Consider the following 23,115-nt stretch of genomic DNA (forward strand, 5'->3'; position numbering starts at 1 on the left):
CAGTTCCCTGGGCAAAGCCCCACTGGAGGGGCTGGAGGGAAAGTAGGGTCACTTGGAGATCCTGGATGCCAGCCCCTGAGGTTTGGTCTTCATCTCACTGCGGGAGGGGCGACACCATGAGCCAGTCCGGGGCAATGGGCTGCAGGGGTGAGGAGGTCTGAGAATCGGCCGAGGTTAAGTTGAGGGACTCCAGGAGACTGCTTGGACCAGCGGAGTGAGGAGAGGGAGGGGCCAAGGAGAGAGGTCAGCCAGGGCGTACCCAGCCGGGGAGGTGTAAGGGAGGGCTGTCACTAGGGGCGCCCTTGCGGGTCAGACACCAGGAGCGCCGTGGCTGGTGGCCCCTGGGGGGCGCCACGCAGGCGGGGCACTAGGAGCATCCCCACCCAGCTCACCAGAGGCCGCGGCATGCGGCCAACAGGGGGCGCCGTCGTGGGGGCGGCACTGGGAGCGCCTTCCGGAGAGACGCAGTCGGCTGCCACCCCGGGATGGGTCCCTGGTGCCAGAGCCTGGCCCGCGGGCAGCGCCCCCGGACGTCTGCCCCCTCCCGCGCCGGTGCCCTGCTGCTGCTGCTGCTGTTGCTGAGGCCTGCCGGTGAGTCCCTCCCGATCCCTACCCCACCTGCCTGACGTGGCCCTCGCCTTCCACCTCTAATCTGCTCAACGTCCTCCGCAGGTTGCTGGGGCGCAGGGGAAGCCCCGGGGGCGCTGTCCACTGCTGATCCCGCCGACCAGAGCGTCCAGTGTGTCCCCAAGGCCACCTGTCCTTCCAGCCGGCCTCGCCTTCTCCGGCAGGCCCCGACCACCCACACACTGCTCTCGACCACCATGGAGACCCAATCCCCAGTTTCTGAAGGCAAAATCGACCCATATCACTGTGAGTACCAGGGGTGCAGACTCCGTGGGGCAACGAGGGTGACAGAGGAGTCTTAAGGACCTTGGCTGGGGCTTGGGGAGCAGAAGGGACGGGGGGAGCAGGATAGAGGAGTGCCTCCTTCCACAGGTGTTAATTGAGCACTAAACACCTGTGGGCCAGGCCTGGTCCTGTCTGGAGGCCCAGAGCTCTGGGTGTCTTGTCCTCACAGGCCTCCCCTCCTGCTGAGGTAGGGGGCAGGAAAGTCAGAGGGGCCTGGGGCCAGCTGTGTGTTCCCGCCCCGCCTGAGCTGGCTGTGGGGCAGGTGGCCTCTCACCCTGCTCCAGGCCCTGACCCATGGTGCCTCTGACCCAGGCTCCCAACCAGGGACCTCCCAGATCTCCAGCACAGCTTTCAGGGCCAGGCTGTGTGAGCCTTCTTGTGGTGTCTCCAGGGTGCACACGTAAGACGTTCTCTTGCCCAGTGGCTTTCAGGCATGTTTAACAGACCCACATAGGACTGGGACTCAGCACATAGCATTTAACTGCCACAGAAAGTCACCCAAACAGGACTTCCAGTACCCTGTGCTGTGCATGCCGATGTTTTCTTGCCTATGTTATCCTTTAAAAAGGCTGGTCACGGCCCACTTACGTTTACAATCCACAAATCCATTTGGAAAACACTAGGAATGGGACTCCTGGGATGTTGGATATGTGCATCTTCAGTTTGGAGAAACCGTTTTCCAAAGCGGCTGCAGCAGTGAGCACTCCCACCAGCCGTGGGTAGGCATTCTGGGTGATAATCCTCACTGACACTCAGTGTCACAGATGTTGCGTTTTTGCCAGGCGGGTGGTACAGAGCAGAATCTCATCGTGATTGAAATCTGCATTTCCAGGCTGGAGGTAGTGGGTCATGCTTATAATCCCAGTGCTTTTGGAGGCTGAGGCAGTAAGATCACTTGAGGTCAGGAGTTTGAGACCAGCCTGGGCAACATAGTGGGACTCTGTTTCTCCGAAACATTAAAAAATAAAAAAATTAGCTGGGTGTGGTGGTGTGTGCCTGTAGTCCCAGCTATTCAGGAGGCTGAGGTGGGAAGATCATTTGAGCCTAGGAGTTTGAGGTTACAGTGAACAATGATCATGCCACTGCACTCCAGCCTGGGTGACAGAGCAAGACCTCATCAGAGGAGGAGGAAAAGGGAAGAGAGAAGAAGAGGAAAGAAAAAGAAGCAGTCTGTATTTCCCTGCAGACTAAGGGTGGAGCAGCTTCTGTGGTCATTGGCTACTGGGATTTCCTCCTTGGGCTATGCCCATTTTTCTATTGGGGCATCCACTTTCCTCTCACTGAGCCACAGAAAGGGGTTCCCGGAGGAGGGAGAGAGCTCTGCCTTGGCTGAAGTAGGGGACATGGTGAGGGTGGAACCAGGTGGAAATGAGAACAAGTTAGTGAAGGATCTGATTGGAGCTGAGAGTGTGTTGGTGACAGCAGAGGGGCCAGCGGTACACTGGGCTGGTCGGCTGGGGATGCTCTAGGGCCCAGGTTGTGGGAACAGGGAGAGAGATATCTGGGCAGTGCTTGGACCCTTCTGAGGCATGAGACTCCAGTCCGCATGTGGACAGCATCATTCCATGGTGACAGGTTAAAAGGGAGCACCCCTGGATGGGTGCAGGCCAGTGGCTGGAGAGGCAGGAGGTCAGGCTGGGGGAGGGGAGGGACAGGGAAAGATCCATCCCTCATCAAGCTCTCACCTTCCTCCTCAGCCTGTGGCTTTTCCTACGAGCAGGACCCCACCCTCAGGGACCCAGAAGCCATGGCTCGGCGGTGGCCCTGGATGGTCAGCGTGCGGGCCAATGACACACACATCTGTGCCGGCACCATCATTGCCTCCCAGTGGGTGCTGACTGTGGCCCACTGCCTGATCCGGTGAGTCAAGGCCGAGGTGGGGTGGGTGGAGAGGCATTTGGAGCTGCTGTGGGCCCAGTCACCCCCTCCCTGCCAGCTGTTCTGGCAGTGGTGGCGGCAGTGGCAGCTATGTGCTCTGCAGAGCCCCACAGTCCCAGCCCCAGCCTCACCTGGGCTCCAAGCAGGTGGAGGCTGAGTCCTGAAAATTCCTTCAGAGCTCCAGTCTTTTCAGTGTCCTGCCGTTCGCTCCCCTCGCCTGGCCTCTCGGTCCCATGCAGTCATTCCGCAGATGGGAAATGGAAGCTCAGAAGCCATTTGTCTGGCCTTATGCCTCCTCTCCACGGGAAGAAGCTCCTAGTTCTTTCATTTCACCCCTTTGCACCCACATCCTTGTTTCTCCCTTCAATCAACTGTCTCTGGCACTTCTTTGAGCAAGGCCCTGGCCTGGACACTGGGGGCAGAGGAGGGATGGATCATTCCTTCCAGCTTGGTGGGGGAGACAGAAAGGAAGATAGATGCTCACAAGGGTGCCTGGTTGGTGTGGGGACAAAAGAGGGAGTGTTCTGATGTTTTGGGGCCAGGAGTGCTGGCTGTGAGAGCTGATGAGTGAAATGTGTCCCAGGCCTAAGGTCCAACATACAGACTCCAAGGGGTATCCCAGGGGTGCGCAGCTAGACAGCCAGGCCATGGCGCATTCCATGGAGCTGGAAGGAGTGGAATTGCCTCCTTCAGGGCACAGCATGGGGTGAAAGAGTCCATGCTATGGACTGAGAGTAGAGTTTGGAACCAGAGAAAACTGGGTCCGCATCCCTTCCACTGCCTCCTAGCTATGCAGCCCTGAGTGGTTCATTGGGCTTCTCTGAGCCTCAGTTTCCCCCTTCATAAATTGAAGGGTCGTGAGGACTGGACCACACAGTGAGTGTGCAGGGCCCTGTTCATGTCTGTGGTGAGGAGTAGGCTCAGGGGGCTTGAAGCGGGTGGGTGGCCCCTCCTGGATCTTCTGGGAGGGCAGCAGAGTGGGGGAAGGCCCAGGCTGGAGGCTGGGACAGGGGGCCTGGAGCTGATCATGGCCTCCCCTCACGGCCCTCCTAGGCGTGATGTTATCTACTCAGTGAGGGTGGGGAGTCCGTGGATTGACCAGATGACGCAGACTGCCTCCGATGTCCCAGTGCTCCAGGTCATTATGCATAGCAGGTACCGGGCCCAGCGGTTCTGGTCCTGGGTGGGCCAGGCCAATGACATCGGCCTCCTCAAGCTCAAGCAGGAACTCAAGTACAGCAAGTACGTGTGGCCCATCTGCCTGCCTGGCATGGACTATGTGTTGAAGGACCATTCCCTCTGCACTGTGACAGGCTGGGGACTTTCCAAGGCTGACGGTGAGTCAAAGCCTCCGCAGACCAGGGCGGGTGCTGTGAGAAAGGACGTGGGTGCAGGCCAGGGTGCCACCACAGATGAATGTTTCTGAGGCACCTTCCCCAGGGAGCCTGCCGCTCCCAGGACCTTCCTGCCAGGCTCTCATCTCTGATGTCTCCTTTCCCTTGAGGGTCTCATGGGGAACACCTCACTGCTGCTCCAGCCTCAGGGGACCCTGATTGCCTTTGAATCCTGAGCCAGGCCAGGGCATGTAAACAGAACTTCCTTGAAGGCAGAGAGGCACAGAGTAATACCTCACAGTCCACACCCACTGCCCAGACATTGGCAGCTCGCAGCAGAGCACCTGAGGTCAGGGGAGCAGTATTCTGTGTTGTAAAATGCTGCCCAGAAGGCCCACATGGCTGGTTCGGGGCCGTCTGCACCTGGAGCTCATGGTTTCCCCTCCCCTCAGTGGGCCTCAATTCTTTGTCGTCCCAATTCAGGAGCAAGGCCCAGAGAGCAGGTGTGTTCTCTCAGGAACATCCAGGGGACCCTAGAACTGTCCACTTCCTTCAGGGGGTCCGCAGCCCATAAGAGAGATGCCCTTCCCTGTGGCCTTAAGGAACCAACTTACTCTCAAAACAGCTCAAGGGGGCTTCAGCCCATGTGGGAGGACCTGGGGGTGACTTTGTCATCCCTGCTGTGGCCTGTCTCCTGTCTTCCAGGAGCTTAGGCCAGGGACAGGGACACACTACTCAGGGAGGCAGGAGGAAGAAGCAGTGCTTAGCCTCCATGGAGGGGTCTGGGAAGGCTCAGCAGGAGAGAGGTCTGTGGGGGAAGGGATGCTTGAAGAGAAGGAAGATTTGGGCCCTGAGAAGCTTGGCAGGCCCTCAGGAGGGAAAGAGTGGCAAAAACCAAGAGGCCGAGTGTGGTGGAGGTGGTGTCAAGGGCCCCAGTAGCCTGGGTGCTGCAGGAAGCGAGAGTAGGCCCGGCAAGGCTGGGTTGGGGGCACTCTGCTCCGGGGGCTCTGTGTTGAGGGCCCTAGATGGGTATGGGCTAGAACGAGGGCAGGGGTGTGTGGCTAAAGCAGAAAAGGTGGGACGTGGGGAACAGCGGAGAGAGGACGAGGTGAGGCTGGCGGCAGTGGGCAGCGGTGAGTGGCCGCGCCTAAATGGGGCCCTGTCCCACAGGCATGTGGCCTCAGTTCCGGACCATTCAGGAGAAGGAAGTCATCATCCTGAACAACAAAGAGTGTGACAACTTCTACCACAACTTCACCAAAATCCCCACTCTGGTTCGGATCATCAAGTCCCAGATGATGTGTGCGGAGGACACCCGCAGGGAGCAGTTCTGCTATGTGAGCGGCCTCTCCTCGCTCACTCGCCTTCAGGGGCACCTGGGGTAGAGGCATCTGGGGAGGGAGAGCGGAAGGGTGGAGGATGGGTAGGGAAAGGGAAGGGGGTGGGCAGGACTCTGGGGTATGGGGATGGAGGATGTCGGGGGAGACTGGGAGGAAACAGATGGGGGCTGGGAATGGGGATGGCTGTTGGAGGTGAGAGGAGTGGGGGGTCCGTGGGGAGATGGAGGGTGGGTGTTAAGAGGTAGGGGATGAAACCCTTTGAGGAAGATCTCCTGGGTCTGGAGCACTTCTCACCTATGTTGGCACTGGGGGGCTGTGGAGGTGTGGTGTGAGGACATCCTGCCTGTCCTGGAGCTGGGTCATCTCTGGCCTCGCCTGGCCTCCCTGACCCTTACTCCCCCAACCCTTCCCGCAGGAGCTAACTGGAGAGCCCTTGGTCTGCTCCATGGAGGGCACGTGGTACCTGGTGGGATTGGTGAGCTGGGGTGCAGGCTGCCAGAAGAGCGAGGCCCCACCCATCTACCTACAGGTCTCCTCCTACCAACAATGGATCTGGGACTGCCTCAATGGGCAGGCCCTGGCCCTGCCAGCCCCATCCAGGACCCTGCTCCTGGCACTCCCACTGCCCCTCAGCCTCCTTGCTGCCCTCTGACTCCGTGTGCCCTCCCTCACTTGGGGGCCCCCCTTGCCTCCGTGCCCAGGTTGCTGCAGGTGCAGCTCTCACAGCCCTGAGAGTCAGGGTGGAGACGAGGTGCTCAATTAAACATTACTGTTTTCCATGCCTCCTTCTTCCCCGACCTCAGAGGCCCCACATTTCCTGGGCCTGCTCTGTTGGGAGTCCACAGGTGAACCAGATAAGGGTGAGGTGGGGAACTCCAGGCAGTTTACACTGAAAATTGCAGAGCCTCCAGGATCTGCCCCCATTCAAAGGTTCGGGGTGGCTCCCGCAGAAGGTGGAGGGGGTGTGAAGAGGTGATATTAGGGTCAGATGATCGAGGGGCCTGGAACATACCACCCAGGCTGAAGCTGGGGCCGCCAGGACCCAGCTGGGGTGCAGCTGTTTGGGCTGAAAAGTGGGTGCTCTTTCTGTGATAACTGTGGGAGTCGGGCTTTCCTTGACTTTGGCTGATTTCTGGCAAGAGGCTAGAAATCACAGCCTTTCATTGCCCCAAAGAGCCATAGTGAACTTTGACCCTCTATCTCTGTCTCCTGTCTGGAGACAGTGACAGACACCCACTGGAGTCAGACGTTATTCCAACCATCAGCAGCCAGGCCTGCCCATAAGAGGCTAGTGGTGGCCCCATGTCAGGGGAAGGGCAGGTGGAGCCCAGGCCTGGACTTCCCCCAGTCTTCAGCAACTGCTGCTCTGTGTGACCCTGAGTGGCCCCTACCCCTCTGGACTTCTGCTGCCTGGCCACATAGGAAAATTCTGCATAAATAGAATGGCCTTTTTCACCCCTATGTATGAGAAGCCCATGGGTTGGACCCCCAAGGGCAGAGGTCAGTCAACTGCCTCCATCTGGTGTCAGAGTCCTCAGTTTCCATGGTGGGGCCTTTTGCCATGGCTCTGCCCCTCACTGCTCCTAAGACCCCATGTCATGCGCTTTCCTCATCAGCCTGGATCACTCTCTTCCCTGTACAGTGACTGCTGCATCACCCTCCACATAAATGCCCCAGGAATAGCGCATCCCGAGGGGTCATCTCAGTAGGCCGTTTTCTAGGCCTGGCTCTGAGAAGGCAATCAGCTTTATTCACAAATCTCTGCAGGCTGCTTTTCCAGCAGGCTCTCCTGGCTCAGAAACCTCTGGTGTCTCGAGACCTTAGTGTTCAGGCCTAGGTTTCAGAGCCTTAGTCTGTTTGATGCCAACTGGAAGTGCCTCTGTGCACCTTCCCTCCCCCAGGTGCAATTTGGGCTTTTGTCTTCTGGTCAGAGATGCTTCTTTTAGGTGCCCGTAGTGGGAAATGGTAGAAGAGGAAGCTGCAAAGAAGCTGGCACCGTTATGGTCAGCAGGCAGAAGGCCCTGCTGTGATCTTCTAGGGCCCTGGGACCTCCCAGCACAGCTGGGCATAGAAGGGGCCACCAGAACAGCCCGAGGTCCCCCTTGGCTTCTTAAATATACTCTGATTCCCAAGAGGGGCCCAGACTCCAGCTCTCTTTCCTGCACCCTGTAGCCCATTGGCCTTAGCTCTGTGTACCCCTGACCTAGCCCTGCAGCCCCTAGCCCCGAGCTTGAGCCTCAGGGCCTCATGCCGGGCCTGGCAGCAGCCTCAGCTTCATCACGACATGTGAAATGAGGGTAGCCCATTGCCTTGAGCTTGGTGTCTGCTGGGCTGGGGGTTCCATTTCTGAAGCTACCTCTACTCACTCCCTTGAGCTGGATCCCCTGCCAGGCTTGGGGAAGTCTCCTCACCATCGGGGCTCCTCCCTGGCCAGACAGAGTCCCTCCTGCTGCCACAATGTCCCCCAGTGACCCTCTCTGCCTCCTCATGGCCAGTCTGGGTGTGGCCTCACACCCTGACCCATGCACTTCAGCCATTTCGTGCCAGAAAGGGTGGCCGAAGTAACCGCATATCCCATTACTCCTTCACAGCCGCTGCCATCCCTGGCAGAAAGGGTGGGAGACAGGCAGGTCTGGGTGGGGAGAGCAGTGTATCTGCAGAGGGACGGTGGCACCAGACCACCTCTGCCGAGACAGTACCCATGTGGATGGGGCGAAAGGAGCCAAGCCGAGGCTGGGGGGCAGGACACCTACTACATTGTCTGGTTCCTGCCCCTGATGGGCCATGAGGATGTGACCATGGGCCTCAGCTTCCCCCTCTGACCACAGACTCTGTGGTCCCCAAATGAGCTCAGAGTCCAACATGCCTGGACCCCGGCCACGGCTTGAGCTCCAGGGCCTGCCAACCCAAGCTGTCCAGGATGCCTTCATTTCTCTCTTTTCTTCTTCTTGGCCTCATTCTTCTCATCCTCCTCTACTTTTATGGCCACTGTGTCCACACTGTCCTTCTTCTTCTTCTTCTTCTTCTTCTTATCCTCTGTGGGGCAGGGGGAAGAGACTATATGATAGTGGTGAGACAAGGTCCTGGGGTCTGACTGTCCCGAGGGGAAGAGCCCCAGAACCTCCTACACTCTGCCTTTTTCTTCCTTCTTCCTACTGGAGAATAGGCTCATCGTTCTATTTGCCTCATGCCAACCAATTTCTGTGCTCTGGTCTCCAGGGGCAGGGCTGGGGCCCCTCCCTGAACCTGCTGCGGTTAGAGCGGAGGAACAGGGTGACACCAGGCAGCAGGACTGAGGAACTCGCTGGCGCGGCAGGGCTTGAGCCAGGGCCAACTCACCTCCTGGGACTTCTGTGAGCTCATTGAGGGGTGGCACAGTCTCCAGCTTGTCTGTGTACATCTTGGCTGCCTTTCGCTGCAGGTACCGGGCTTCGATCTCCTTCCGGGTCCGTGGCACACGACAGTTGAAGACACAGCACAGGGTGATGACTGTAGGGAGGACAGAGCAGGCTTGGCTGGGGCTGGGGTTCAGACACCCCAGGAACGGCATCCGCCTTCCTTCGGGCCCGCCCCCATCCACCCGCATGTGTCTCACCCACCAGACTCTGGCAGGAGGCTCAGCATCTTGACAAAGCCCCTGTGGACCCTATGATGACGGAGGTGGCTTTCCTAAGCAGGGCTGACTTCATGCAGCTGCACAGCTCCCCATGCTTGGAAGGGCCCCTGGCTAAATTATGTCGCCAGTCCTGGTCCTGAGGGTCTTTCTGACTAGACTGAGAGTCACTGAAGGGTAAGGCAGAGGTCTGCACCATGACTTAAGCCATAGCTTCCCGGGGGCCATCCAGCACTTCCAACCCAGACCTCCGGGTGTGCAACTTAGCTTCTCCTTCCCACGCCGCTGAGAGCTAGGCCAAAGTTGCCTCAGTCATGAGAGGACGTGGCTCTGCATGTCCTCCTCAGCCTCCCTGAGGACATCCCTGGGCTCTCCCTGGCTAGGGCAGGAGCCCATGAGAGGACACAGACCCTGCCCTGAGGCGTTCACCTCAGACGGAGTTATTTCAGGAGTGGTTTTCCGGCTGAGGGCAGCTGCACCCACGCCAGTTGGGCCAGGGCATGGAGCTGGCCTGTCTAGTGATGGGTAGGGCAGGTCAGGGCTGCCAGGACCTGGCTGGACTGAGTTTATTTTTCTAAGGCCCCCACAGCCTGACCACCTTGGCCCCAGCCCTAGGAGAGGGGATGGAGCTGGTTCCTATTATAAATCAGATGACCAGACATAACTTCCTGGCAGACTCCTGGGGGCAGAAGGGCCCGCGGAGGATTAGCCAGGTCTATTTTGGGGAAGATGGATCAGATCTATGTAGCCGGGACTGGAGTACCTTCTGGGGTCATTTTATGCAACCAAGTCAGAACCCCTTCAGACAAATATCGTGGTCCCACTAGGTCTCACCCAGGCTCAGAATAAAAGAAAAAAATCAATGAATGAATGAATGAGATGATCTCAAAGCCTTTGCTGTTGGGAACAGGACTGGACTCTAGAGTGAATGAACTGGGGAGCCAACAGCATCCAGGCATACACTTGGAGGAGGGTGCTGCACAAGGGCCCCAGCTATAGATCCGACTGTCCAGGGGTGGACCTGAGCAGACAGCAGGCCTTATCCAAGAAGCTGGGTCCTGGATTTCTCCAGAACCTGTGTTCATGCCTGAGACCCGAAGTTGGTACCCAATCCTAACCCTCCTGGCTTAGGCCACCTCTTTTAGCCACCCCACCAGGAACCTCCTTGGGACCATGCCCACTCAGGCTCCATGTAGGCTGGTCCCAGGCCCTGGGAGGCTGGGGCTTCCAAAGGAGCTCAGTGGGCAGCTGATGGCAGCCAGAGCAGGGCTCAAACACCGCCCCTCACTTCAGGCCTGCCCTGCACAGCCTGGCCTGGTTGCTTCTCTTCAAAGAAGGGGAGATGCAAAGAGCTTTGGGTCAAGTTCCAGGGCCCAGGCAGGGGCTTGGGATATGAGTCCCTGGGGCTGGAGGAGACCTCCAGGGGCACCCCATCTAGCCCCAGCCCCTTTTCCTGCAGGGCTTTGGGGGTGATGCTCCAATAACAACAGCCCAAGCAGAATGGGAAGCAAGAAAAATGTTTCCCCTCAGGAGAGGGAGCTGTGTTGCCCCCACTGCCTAGATCCGGCAATGGAAGGTAACAAGTGCTGCCTGCTGCTCAGGTGTCTTGGGACTATCCTTTACCCTTTCTAGGAAATGGGGTTAGAGATGGTCTGTGTGGTTGATGTCCAAGTGCCACTTGGGGTCTGACACTGCAATTTTCTCATGTGGCCCCACGCACCTTTGTTGTGTCTTGAGGCCCACAGTGCTCTCCCTGCTGCTCCACAGACCTGCATCCTAGGCTGCGCCTGTGGCTCCTGTAGGGCAGATGACCCCCAAGCCCTGCAGCGGGCTGTTTCCCTCTCTGGATACCTGTCTGAGGCTGCAGGCACACCTGTCTGTCTGTGGGGCCTCCATGAAGATGCCTGACTGGTTCTCAGCCTCGGCTGGAAACAAAGCACAGGCTCTTGCTCAGATGCGGAGGCAGGGATTTTCTGCAGGGCAGATATTTTCTCTTGGGACGGCACTTCTGGTGCCAGGAGAAGCACATGCAAATCAGATGTCACGTCTTCCTTGGAGCCCCTCACATCTGGGTGGGCTCTCTGTGGGCCACCCAGCTCTCTGGGGCACCTCATCCCGGGACAGCTTTGGCTGGGATGAAGTGCAGCTTTCACCTCCCCACCCAGGGTGCACTCAGCAAATGTCCAGTTGGGGTCATCTGAGACCCTGCCTGAGGCTGCATTTCCTCCAGCCTCTGCTCACACTATCTCCTCTCCCAGAATGCCTTTCCAGCCTTCCCTCCTGCAAAACCCCACCTGCCCTCCCGCCGGTCTGCAGCTCAGAGGACCTTCCTCTGTGACGCCTTTGCAGGGGAATGGGCTGCTTCTCCCTTTCTGCCTACATCCCCCCCGACACTCTGCTTTTGCCTCGTGGGAACCTCTGTCAGACTGCTTTGTGCCATGGCAGCCTCCTCACTTGGCCTCTGTCTCCTGTGCCTTTCTGTCCCCTTCCCCAACTCCAGACCTCCATTCTGAGGGGAGGTCTAAGGGGAGCAGGCCAAGCCCATTTCTGCTGCGACTTTGCATCAAGAAGCTCCCAGAGCCCAGGAGAGGAATGGGTTTCCTGCTTTTAATTGAGGCGGGTGTGAGTCACTCCCGGAAAATGGTATTTGACAAGGCAGGGATCGAAGCCTGGGAGCCACATCTGCTGGGCGTCTGGGGAGCCTCTAGTGGAGGATGGCCTTGCTGGGGCCCCTGGGTGTGGGCCTTTAAGCTGGCCAAACTGCAGGAAAAGCATCAGGAGGCCAGCCATAGGGAAAAATGACACGTCCTCGTCCCAGCCCTTGGTTCAGTGGAGTTCCCTGTAATTACCATAATTGCCATGTGGCTACCTCCCTGGGTCCAGCAGAATACTTCAGGTCACCACCGGCCTGTCAGCCCTCCATGGGGAGTTTGTGTGGATCAGGAGGTGCCAGAAACCACCACGGGTCTCCTGCGGGTGCCTGGCCTACTTGCACTGCCCGGAATTGCTGCTCCGAGCCCTCTGGGGGGCAGGGGGTGCTGTGTTCCCACTGCAGTGTGGTGGAGAGGGAAGGGAACAGCTACTCACTGATGGACAACACGAAGAGCGAAAAGATGCCCACCACGTGCCACAGGCGCATGTCCCAGAACACCACTGTCTCCTTGGTCAGCGGGGGTGGCTTGGGCTTGGGCGGGGCCGTGCTGGGCTGTGGGTCAGGAGAGAGAGGAGTGAGTTAGGCAGAGGCCAGCTGGCTGGAACTGGCTGAGAAAGGCCCAGGTCTCAGCAAACACTCAGCCCAAGCATATCAGAATCTCCTAGAATCAACTCTCTTAAGCATGCGCTACCAACACCTTAGACCTTGGAAAGTTCCAGATTTAGAGCAAGAGAACTGAGCAGAGCCAGGGACTTGAAGTGGGAGGGTGGTTGATGCTTGGGGAAACCAAGGCCTGGAGGAGCAAATGTGGATGGCTTGTCCTGGCCAGGTTCAAGGCCCCTATGAACACACCCTCCTACTCCAGTCCTGGGCTCCACCCAGGCAGATGGGGTCTCAGGACCAAGGCCAGAGACAAGGCGAGGCCTGGGGGGTGCTGGCTAACTGGCTTTGCTCTCACATCTCCCCAGTGAGGGTGGGGTGTGGAGCTAGGAGTCCGGGCCTCATAGTTCTGCCAGCTGGCCTGGAACCCTGCCAGGTGGCCTCCTTTGGTCGCCTACCCTACTAGGAGTCACTCTCTGAACAGAAGACTCTGTCTGACAGAGTGTCCACAGGACAGGCACCAGATAAATAAAAGGTCTGCAGTGCTGTGGTGACACCTGGAGGCCAAAAGGCAGAAGTGCAGCTGTAGCAAGCCTGAATAGAGCACAGCCAGACACTCCCACTTTCCAGGGGACATGACCTTGCCCTGGGGGACTGAGGGTATAGGACACTGCCCTAGGGTCTAGAGGACACAGTCCTGCCCCAGTTCTGAGAGGACATGGCCTCGTCCTGGATATCTAAGGGACATGGCCCAGCCCCAGGTCTGAGAGGACACAGCCCTGCTCCTGGGTGTCTAGGGGACATAGTTCTGCCCAGGTCTGAGGGGAGACAACCCTGCTCCTGGGTGTCTAGGGACATGACTCTGGCCCTGGATGTCTAGGGGACATGACCTTGGCCCTGGGTGTCTAGGGGACACAATCCACCCTGGGTGTCTAGGGGACACGATCCACCCTGGGTGTCTAGGGGACACGATCCACCCTGGGTGTCTAGGGGACACGGTCCTCCCTGGATGTCTAGGGGACACAGTCCTGCCCTGGGTGTCTAGGGGACACGGTCCTGCCCTGGGTGTTTAGGGGACACAGCTCTACCCTGGGTGTCTAGGGGACACAGTCCTGCCTAGGTCTGAAGGGACATGGACCCACACTGTAGAATTTGAGTAAGATCTGTCCCTGACCAGACATGGATATGACCCCATGTCTGTCACTTAGTGTGGCTGAGGGACAGGGAGAGGGGTCTGTCCTCTGAGGGAGAGAGAACCCTGGGGCATATGAACGAGATGTTGTCCACTGATTACCAAATAAGGACAGACACGAGAAGTCCCTTCTGGTTCTCTGAGAAGAAAGGCAACCTGTAGTTCGACCATCCAGCCCTTCTTCCCCCAGGTCCATAAACATGGATTAGGCATCTGTCATGAGCCAGGCACTTCTTCATCTAGTGAATGCCACCCTTCAGTGTGGGTTTCAGAACTCAAGAGAGGATCAGCAACCTGTCCCAGGTAACCCAGAGGATCTGTGGGCTGGGATTGGTACCTGATTCTCAGGCTCTTTTCTCCTTGCCAGGGTGAGCTATTGACAAGAAGACACCATTCCTCAGTACTGTCCTCCGGCTATACGTGTGGGGTCAGACATGTACGTAAAGTTGGGGAACATGTGTGAGGTTGGGCACATGTGTGAGGTTGGGCACATGTGTGGTTGGCGGGCATGTGGGTGTGGTCAGGGACATGTCTGTGCCATTAGGGTTAGGGGCCTGGTGGTGGCAGCTGCACTAATTCTAAGGCCCAATGTGTTGGCCCGGCTGGTTGTATGACTGACTAGAAGACTCTGAGGGCCATGGCAAAGTTTTCAGGTTCTGAGCCAAGGCAGCTCACTTCCTACACATTCTTGCCCCAGCCCTGATGTGGGTGGAGCTGGGCCTACTCTCACTGATAGGGGTCTTGGGTGGACGGCAGCAGATAACAGCTGGTCTTCTCTTCATGGTGGGCCCTGCTGGGGTCTGATTTCTGGAGCATGGAGGCCCCCACCTCCTTCAGAGCCTCATGGGCTGATGGAGGGTGATGGTGACCTACACACGGCCAAGGTGGGTGGTGACATGGCCCCCAGCCCTGCCCATGTCTTTGGTGCTTCCGTGAGGAAAGAGCTAGGGCCTTGCTCAGGCTATAGGCAGATGTCAGGCAGATGGCCTCCAAATGCAATTTCCCTTGAACTGGGAAAAGATGAGTTCCTGGGGGTGAGGGAGAAGAGTCCTTGGCTGAGAACTGACTTAACCCCCACCCCCAGCTTTCTGTCTGCACCTAGGCCAGCTCAGTTTCTGTATCCAGGCCTCAGGGCAGCCTGTGAGGGGCCCAAGTATGCCTCACAGGGCTCAAGCCAGCATAGCTCCCCTTACAGGGACACTGGAGCTGACACCTGACTCTAGCCCAGCCTTGTGGTCACGCCCTCTGGGCAACAGCAGGTACAGGCTACATCTGGGTCCAGGGCTCTGTCCCTATGTCCCCATCAAACCCTCCAGTTCAGGGCTGTGTCCCCCCATAACGACTTCCCCATGGCTCTGTCCTCCTTATCCCACACTGTCCCCAAGCCCCCGCCCCTCAGGACTTCCCTGCCTCTTGCATTTCTGTTTTCCTGCTCCCTCTGGTCCGCCCCTGCCTGCACAGCCTCCATCCCCTGCTCCTCCCTGGCCCTGGCTCCTGGGCCTTCTCCCTCTGGCCTCACAGTCCAGAACTCTAGGTCTGGTCTGCCAGCTCCCTCGTTGGCTCCCCTTTCAGGCTCAGCAGGAGTGGGGTACAAGGGGGTTAGGGAGGCTACAGATGGCCCCACCCTTCCTGGCCCCAGCCAGGCTCTCCACCAGGGCTCTCCCCCAGCCATCCTCTCCACCTGCTTCTGTGCTATCTCAGCAGCTCCTCCCACCTCTCCCACTGTGTGCCTTCTCCCAATTTACCCTCCTTCCAAACCAGAACTCAACATGACTCGTCCCTGAGCAGAAACCTTCTAAAGCTCCCGGTTATCACCAGGACCAAGTCAGACTCCCCAGTCCCTAGGTCCTGCCCTGCCTGCCCCTCTGGACCTAGTGCTCCACATGCCTTCTCTGTAAAGGGTCTCCTCATCCTGCTGCCCCCACCCTCCAACTTGGAATGCTCTCATCTCCATCTTAAGGCTATGTCTCCCCCTCCATTAGATGGTGGTCCCTGGAGCATCTCTGGAGATAGAGGCTGTTGCCTCCAGAAGACCCTAAATTCAGGGTCTGTTCCATCAGACTAGAGGTCCAGGATGTGCTCCATCAGACTAGAGGTCCAGGAAACCCAGGGCTGTGCACCTCCCTGCCAGTGAGACCAAAGGCTGGAGGATGGGGGCCCAGTATCCCCCATCAGTCTGGGCAGGGCTGTGTCCCCAGTCAGGCTGGGAATCCCTAAGGTCAAGGGGATTAGTCTCCCCCGTCCGACTAATGTTCCAGAAATCGGGGACTGTGCCCTTCCATCAGACCAGGGACCCTAAGAGTGGGGCTGAGTCTCTCTCACAGCCTGGCAGGGCTTGGGGCAGGGCTGCATCGCCCAGGAGACTGGATTTCTCAGGGCAAGAGTAAGGGATCAAACAAGCTCCGGATCAAAAAGGCGACCCCTCTCCCCCAGCCCCCTGCCTGGAGGGTGACAGCCTCCCCAGTCCCTCCGCGCCTCGGCCTCACCTCTATTAGCTGCCCGGCAACCCCCGCGAGGCACACCCCGAGTGCGGCGCCGCCCAGCACCCAGAGGGGACCCGCGCCCGGCCACCCCGCCATCTTCGCGCCACCGCGCCGCTTGCGGAGCCCAGGGACGAACGGGCCGGCCGCTGGTCACTGCCCCTGCCAGCCGGCGCTCGGTGGCCACGGGTAGTCAGTGAGCATCATTTATTCATCCTCGGTGTCAGGTTCCCGCGCCGCCCGTCCCCGCCATCGCTGCGGTGGAGGGCCCGCCCCCTCCTTCCCGGGAGATCGGGCCGCAGGCTCCCCCTCCCTGCCCCCACCTTCCGCATCCCCAGGGACACTGAGGTGGGGGTGGGCGGGAGGTAGGACAGGCTGGGGCCAGGTCCCTAATCAACAGGTCCCCCTCCCTTCTGCAAATGGGCCTCAGTTTCTCCATCTGGGACAAGGGGGTGGGGCTGGAATCTGCTGATCTAGGAGGCCCTTCCCATTCTGTCATGCTGGATTTGAAAAATATACTAGATTTGAGTTTGGGGGGGCAGAGCGGGCGGGTTGCCATGGTGACAGGCGCTCAGGGATGTCCTGGGCTTCTGGCTTGGCTTCCTGCCCAGAGGCGGCTCTGGTCACCCTGGACACCAGAGCTGGAGAGCAGGGGATGGTATGGTCAGAGCTGCCAGCCGGCAGTGTTATGGAGGGTTCCAGAAGAAGCCAGCATCTTCAGCCCCACAGGACAGAAGTGGGCTGTCCCTGGAAGGGCTGGAGGACCATTTTCTGACCCTAGCTGCCCTCAATCTCTGCCCTAGCCTGAACACTGACTCTGACTTCAGTCTAAGCCAGGACCCTGACCTCACGCTGAAGTTGACCCACACTGCACTCTGGCCCTGACCCCATGTTGAGCCTTGACAACTGAGGGACAGAGGGAGGTTCTGAGGAGATATAGAGACCTGGGTGAGGGGCTGAAGACTTAGGAGGAGGAGTGGGGAGGCCTGGAGTTGGTAGACTCCCCTTCCCTCCTTTCCTTCCTTCCTTCTATTCTTATTTATCTCCTGCTGCTGAGTGTTAGGAGAAGCAGCCCAGGTGTTGGGCCCCTGGAACCCTTATCACCAGGGGCACTGGTGAAGGCCTGCGCAGGCTGGGAATGGCCCAGCAAGGCCTGCCCTGAGAACCAGGGAGACCCTGTGGCTCCAGGGCCCTGTGAGGTTCTGGCCTGGACATGCCATGAATGGGAAAGGACCACAGCAGGCTGCAGCAGGGAGCAGAGGGCCACCTGCGGACACCTGCCAGTGTCAGGGCCTGGAGATGACAGCCAGGCAGGAAAACGAGAGCTGCTGGAGGAGGACTGTGGCCCAGGAGACCCATCAAGGAAACGCTCAACAGTGGGAGGCAAAGTCTGGGGACTGAGTGGGCTGGGCCACCCAGTCCTCCCCAGGCATGCCCTGGCCAGGCAAACAGGAACTCTGATAAAATCCAAATCACTTGTTGCAGCACTCCAATCCCCACTTCCTCATGCTGCTGGTCACAGGCCAGGCTAGGGAAAGCCACACTGACCAGTCAGGGAGGTCACCCTCGGGACATGGGGTCAGGGAGGCTGGACAGGGTGAGGACTAAGTGAGCCTGTCAGTAATGCACTGAGCAAAGCATACTCCTCTGTTTCTGTTTCTTATCCATGGCATGGGGAGGGCGAGACTCCCATGATTGATGTGAGGATGATATGAATTAATGAATATGGGAGTGCTGGCTCTCCTTAGCAGGACAGGCAGCGCTCTGCTGCTTACAGGTTCCCAATCACAGCTCAGCCCAGGGGAGAGCTGTTTCTGTTTTCTGTAAAGTTCATCCATCCACCAAGAAGTAGGGCAAGCCTAGTGAAGAAATCTGAAAGAAAATACAATCATGTGTGTCTCCCAGTGTTCCCTGAGATGGCCATTGCTCTGCGTGGGTTCCACTTCTCTGCAGACTACTGAACACAGCTGAGATCTTACAGTACACTATTTCTGGTATACTTTTGTACCCAGAACTTTTTTTAACCAACTCAAGTACTCTAAATCCTCCTTGACCCCACCACAGCCAAATACTATCACACGGGCTTCAAAATCAAACTGACTGAACTTAAATAGCAAGGTGTCCCAAAAGTCTCAGTGCAGTTTTAAGCTTTAATAATCTCAGAAGTATAAAGCTACAAATGTATGAGAAACACCATTTAGCCAGGCACGGCAGCTCACACCTGTAATCCCAGCACCTTGGGAGGCCGAGGTGGGCGGATCACCTGAGGTCAGGAGTTCAAGACCAGCCTGACCAACATGGAGAAACCCCATCTCTACTAAAAATACAAAATTAGCTGGGTGTGGTGGCACATGCCTGTAACCCCAGCTACTTGTGAGGCTGAGGCAGGAGAATCGCTTGAACTCGGGAGGTGGATGTTGCAGTGAGCCGAGGTCGTGCTATTGCACTCCAGCCTGGGCAGCAACAAGAGCGAAACTCTGTCTCAAAAAAATAAAAAAAATAAAAAAAAAAAGAAACATCATTTGAAAGTTTAAGTTTCCTTTTGTGCCCTCTGAAGATGGTGAAAGTTGACTGAAAGAAATTTAAGTCGGCTGAGTGTGGTGGCTCATGCCTGTAATCCTAACACTGGGAAGTTGAGGTGGGAGGAATGCTTGAGACCAGGAGTTTGAGATCAGCCTAAGCAATATAGTGAGACCCCTGTCTCTCTAAAAAATAAAAAATAAAAAATAAAAAAAGAAAAAAAAGAAGAAACTTAGGTCATTCAAAATTCACAAAACTAAAGTAGCATGAAGAGAATGTAAACAAACTTTCCAAAAAATATTTTGGTAAATTCATAGCTTTATATGTCCTAACTTCTGAAGCTGTTAAAGCTTAAAACTGCACTAAGGTTTCTGGGACATGAGCATACTGATGACTGTGAACCCTCAGGTGGGCTACTTAACCTCTCTGAGCTTCAGTCCCTCACCTGTAAAACAGATATAATTCAGGATCATGGGCCAGGTGCAGTGGCTCACACCTTTGGGAGGCCAAGGCAGGAGGATCATTTGAGCCCAGGAGTTCGAGACTAGCCTGGGCAACGTAGCAAGATGCCATCTCTATTTTTTTTTTTAATTCAGTATCATGCACCAGCATATCACAAGCCTTCATTAAATGCTAGTCATTATAATTATTATAATTCTTGTTAAAGTCTGTGTGATACTACACTGTATAAAAACTCAGCAAGGGCCAGGTGCAGTGGCTCATACCTGTAATCCCAGCACTTTGGGAGGCTGAGGTGGGCGGATCATGAGGTCAGGAGATCGAGACCATCCTGGCTAACACAGTGAAACCCTGTCTCTACTAAAAATACAAAACATTAGCTGGTAGCATTTGCCTGTAGTTCCAGCTACTCGGGAGGCTGAGGCAGGAGAATCGCTTGAACCCAGGAAGAGGTGGTTGCAGTGAGCTGAGATGGCGCCACTGCACTCCAGCCTGGGCGACAGCAAGACTCCATCTCAAAAAAAAAGAAAAAAACAGAAAAGAAAAGAAAACAAAACAAAACAAAAGAAACAAAAAAACCTTGTTGGATCTCTGTCCTATTGTTGGACATTTCCATTGCTTCCAATTCTCCAGTATTAAACACCACATTAAGGCAAACATCCTGAAAGTTAAAGTAGTTTTGAAAACGCTCTCAAACTGTATCTTTTCCTCTGCTCGTACACCAACACAACAACAATCATCCACACAGAAGTCTTCTGTGATCAAATGTGTGGGTTTTTTCCCTAAACGCCAAGCAGCAGACACCGAGTGCCTTCCAATTCGATTCTGATATGATCTACCCGGAGATAGTGTCAGATCCCACAGACTGAGGCCTCAGTTCCCAAGATTGCCCACCCAGCCCCAAGACACCAGTCGCCAGTCTGGCCTCTGGAACTTCTGACCAACCGGCTCCACGTTGGGGTTCCTACAACCTCCTCTTTGGGCTTAATTTGCTGGAGTGGGTCACAGAACTCAGGGAAGCACTGACTTACTTTTACTGGTTTACTGTAAAGGGTATTACGAAGGATACAGATGAAGAGATGCATAGGGCGAGATATGGAGGAAGGGGTGTGGAGCTTCCATGCCCTCCTGGGCATGCCACCCAGCCTCCACATGTTCAGCTATTCGGAAACCCTCTGAACCCTGTCCTCTTGGGGTTTATGGAGGCTTCACGACATCTGCATTCCTTCCTCCCAAAGTATAGGGCAGGACCCTCTCTGGGGAGGGTCTTAAGATTCGCAATCAGAAAGGTGTGGGAAAATTAGGGTCCTGGCTTGGGGCAGGTGAAAGCAGGGAAGGAGAAGGTCAGAGAGATTCCGTTTCCTGGGGCCTGCCCTGAGGCCCGACACATTATAGCCAAAGACTGTAACAAGGGCAATGGGAGCTATGAGCCAGGAGCCGAGGATGAAAATCAATACCTAACACTACATGGGTTTTTTTTTCCCCCATCTTTGAGGGACTTTACATCTCTGAGGGCTTTTCAGTGAGGAATTTAAGCTCATAGAGGGGTTATGCCCTGCCTAAGGTCACACAGGAACTATGGCCTCCAACTCAGCATTTGCCTCCAACCCAGGGCACTGCCCAGTACTGTTTCTGCTTCTTAGGAGGCCTCCACATCCCCCTGCACCCCAAAATCAGTTGGGCCCATCATATCTGGGGTTGGGGAGCTCTGGACTCCAAGTCCCCCAGCCTTGCTCCCTGGAAGACAGTATCCCCTCCATACATGGTGCTGTGAATGCTGGTCTGCAGATCCCTGCTTCTCCCTCCTGTACTATTTTTAGCTCCTGCGAGTTTCCTGTAGCGACCCAGTCCAGCCTCCAGGGCCTCTGAATTGGAAGCTGTGAGCAAGGCAGGGGGTAGTGGCCAGAGGACCCTGTGGAATGTTTTCTCCTGGAGCCTGAAATCCCAGGGCTTAAAGTTTAGCTCTGGGGAAGCTGGGGGTAGGAAATGAGGACCCCCAGTCACAAAGCTAGGCTAGGATCCAGGGACTCAGCCTAGGGTGGGGGTGGGAGCTGGGCAGCCTAGGCCTGTGCCACAGCAGCTGGGGCCTGCTGGGAGTTGGCTGTCCCTGACCTCATCGGCCCCAGGCTCAGCTCAGAATAGCTGTGGGGCTGGGCCAGGCCTGTGTCAGACCTGCGTGTGCTTGAGCATGTGCTTTGTGTACTAAGGCACTGGTGCACATGGGAGTGCGTGTGCATTCTGCATGCAGCTTTTTGTGTGGCTGGGTATGAGTCTCAATGGCTCCAAAATCACAGGTGCCATTCATATACGTGTGTGTTCCCTGGAGCAGTGTGCAGGTCTGTGTCCCTGTGGATGGGCACACGATCTGCACATGCGTACCCAGGGCTGCCACTAGAGTTGTGCAACTTGGAGTCCTTACCAGTGGGTTCAATGGTAGATGGGTCCATGTGGCACAGGGACCCACCCATTCCCTGACTGTGGAATTGTATCTGTGTGCAGCGGGTGTGGGAGTGGTGTGGGTGGGTATACACATCTGTGGTGGGATTGGCCAGGGGCCCTTGGCTGTGTTGCAGGGGACTGAAGGCAGGTGGACTCAGCAGAGGCTGTCCTTTGGGCACTACCAGAGGCCTTACCTGGCCCCAAGCCAAGAATGAGCTGGAAGAGAGGCTGGGCAGGTCTTGCCCCATTTAGCAGATAGGAAAACTGGGCTTGCAATGCCCATGAGGTCACCCAGGGAATGGGGGAAGGACTGATCTGCCGCCCAGAGCTCAGTCAGCCTTCCCATTCCCCTAGATGTGGCTGAACAGGAAGTCTGGGCTCTAGGGAGGAAGCCGTGGGAGCCCTTCCCTTCCTGCTCGAGCCCAGGCAGCACTGCCTTCCCTCAGCTGCACGTGGAGATGATGAAAGTGAGGCCCAGAGACACCTAGCATAAGATCAGATCTGTCCTGCTTGGGGCCCCGCCCCACCTGTCCCTGTTTGTCACAAGTGGTGAGGCCATATGCTCCTCCTGAGGCCATGGCCACTCTCCAGCCCTTGCCTCCCTCCCAAGCCCCAGGGATGCCTGGTGGCCCACACCCATGTTCTAGGGGACCCATAGATCCTCTAAACCATGCTCGTCCCTGAAGGAGCCCCTTGAACCCACCGTACCCCTCCTCTCAGAGTCCCACATAACCCTGAAAAGGAGGTGCAGGTAAGATATTTCACCAGCAGGGGCACTAAGCCACAGAGAGGCCACACACTGCCTGTGATCACACAGCAAGAGGAAGGCAGCACAAGGCACCATACCAGGTCTCTTTCTAGAATGTTCCGCTACCTCCCACTGCCCCACAGGCACAAAAGATCCCCACAGGGAAGACCTTGGAGGCCTATTTAGAACCTGAAGCCTCAGTTCATTCCACGTGCTGGGGTGGTGGCTCTGCCAGGCTGTGCTGTAGACTCAGGGAGCCAAGTGCCCCAGCAGACAGTCCCGCAGGCCATCAGGGCTGTGAAGGGGGGTGGGGGCCAAGGTCCAGAGCCAAGGGGTGGAGGGCATGGGGAGGGGAGGCTTTCCCAGAGGGCCAGAGGGACACCTCACCAGAGGCCTCCTTGAGGCAGCCCCCACCCACCAACACAGCAACACCTCTAGCAGGCAGGGACCAGAGGAGCAGGGCCTTTGGGAGTGGAGCCCCTCAGGCAGCAGGGGGTGCAGAAGGGGGCAAGAAAACAAGGCTGGAAAAGGGGAGGCCAGAGCTAGGGCGGGCCTTGGCAGTGTGGGGAGGGATGGAGAAGCAGGAAGGGGCGGCTCTGCAGGATTGGGACCCAGGAGGAGAGCAATGTGGGGCAAGAGGGTGAGGTCACTGGGGCCTGCAGTCACTCAGATAAGGGTCCCAGGCTGGAGACCCTCCAAGGGGTGATGTGCAGCTTGGCAGACGGTAAACTCCCACCTGGCGACAACCCAAGGGAGCCAGGGGATGAGCTTGGCAGGCCCCAGGCCCCCACTTACCTCCACTGGGGGTCTCTTCAGCCTGGCAGGTTGGGGGATGCCTCCCACCTCCTCAGTAGGGGGCTGAGTAGGGGGCTGGTGGGCCACCCTTTCTGCTCTTCCATGGCCGCCTTGGACCCTGAGCCTCCTCCTCACTGGAACCTGAGTGCCAC

At 57.1% G+C, this 23,115-nt stretch overlaps 2 protein-coding genes across 3 annotated transcripts; one reads left to right on the forward strand and one right to left on the reverse strand.

Moving 5' to 3' along the window:
• Positions 1–91: 91 nt before the first annotated feature.
• On the forward strand, positions 92–6,245 carry PRSS50 (serine protease 50). The gene is made up of 6 exons (XM_054481952.2): positions 92–591; positions 673–873; positions 2,610–2,772; positions 3,844–4,127; positions 5,295–5,461; positions 5,880–6,245. The coding sequence occupies exons 1-6, from the start codon at positions 486–488 to the stop codon at positions 6,114–6,116; spliced, it is 1,158 nt and encodes a 385-aa protein (XP_054337927.1). The 5' UTR covers positions 92–485; the 3' UTR covers positions 6,117–6,245.
• Positions 6,246–6,978: 733 nt separating this feature from the next.
• On the reverse strand, positions 6,979–23,064 carry TMIE (transmembrane inner ear). Of its 2 annotated transcripts, none has more exons than XM_054481959.1 (4): positions 22,964–23,064; positions 12,165–12,282; positions 8,804–8,953; positions 6,979–8,500 (listed from the first exon to the last, which is right to left on the reverse strand). In XM_054481959.1, exons 2-4 carry the CDS (start codon positions 12,214–12,216, stop codon positions 8,391–8,393), a joined length of 312 nt encoding a protein of 103 aa, XP_054337934.1. In that variant the 5' UTR covers positions 12,217–12,282; positions 22,964–23,064; the 3' UTR covers positions 6,979–8,390. The 2 variants fall into 2 exon arrangements, with proteins under 2 accessions (XP_054337934.1, XP_054337933.1); XM_054481958.1 differs by lacking the exon at positions 22,964–23,064 and adding an exon at positions 16,009–16,258.
• Positions 23,065–23,115: the final 51 nt, after the last annotated feature.

This window comes from Pongo pygmaeus, chromosome 2, assembly GCF_028885625.2.
Source record: "Pongo pygmaeus isolate AG05252 chromosome 2, NHGRI_mPonPyg2-v2.0_pri, whole genome shotgun sequence".
Taxonomy (NCBI): Eukaryota; Metazoa; Chordata; class Mammalia; order Primates; family Hominidae; genus Pongo; species Pongo pygmaeus.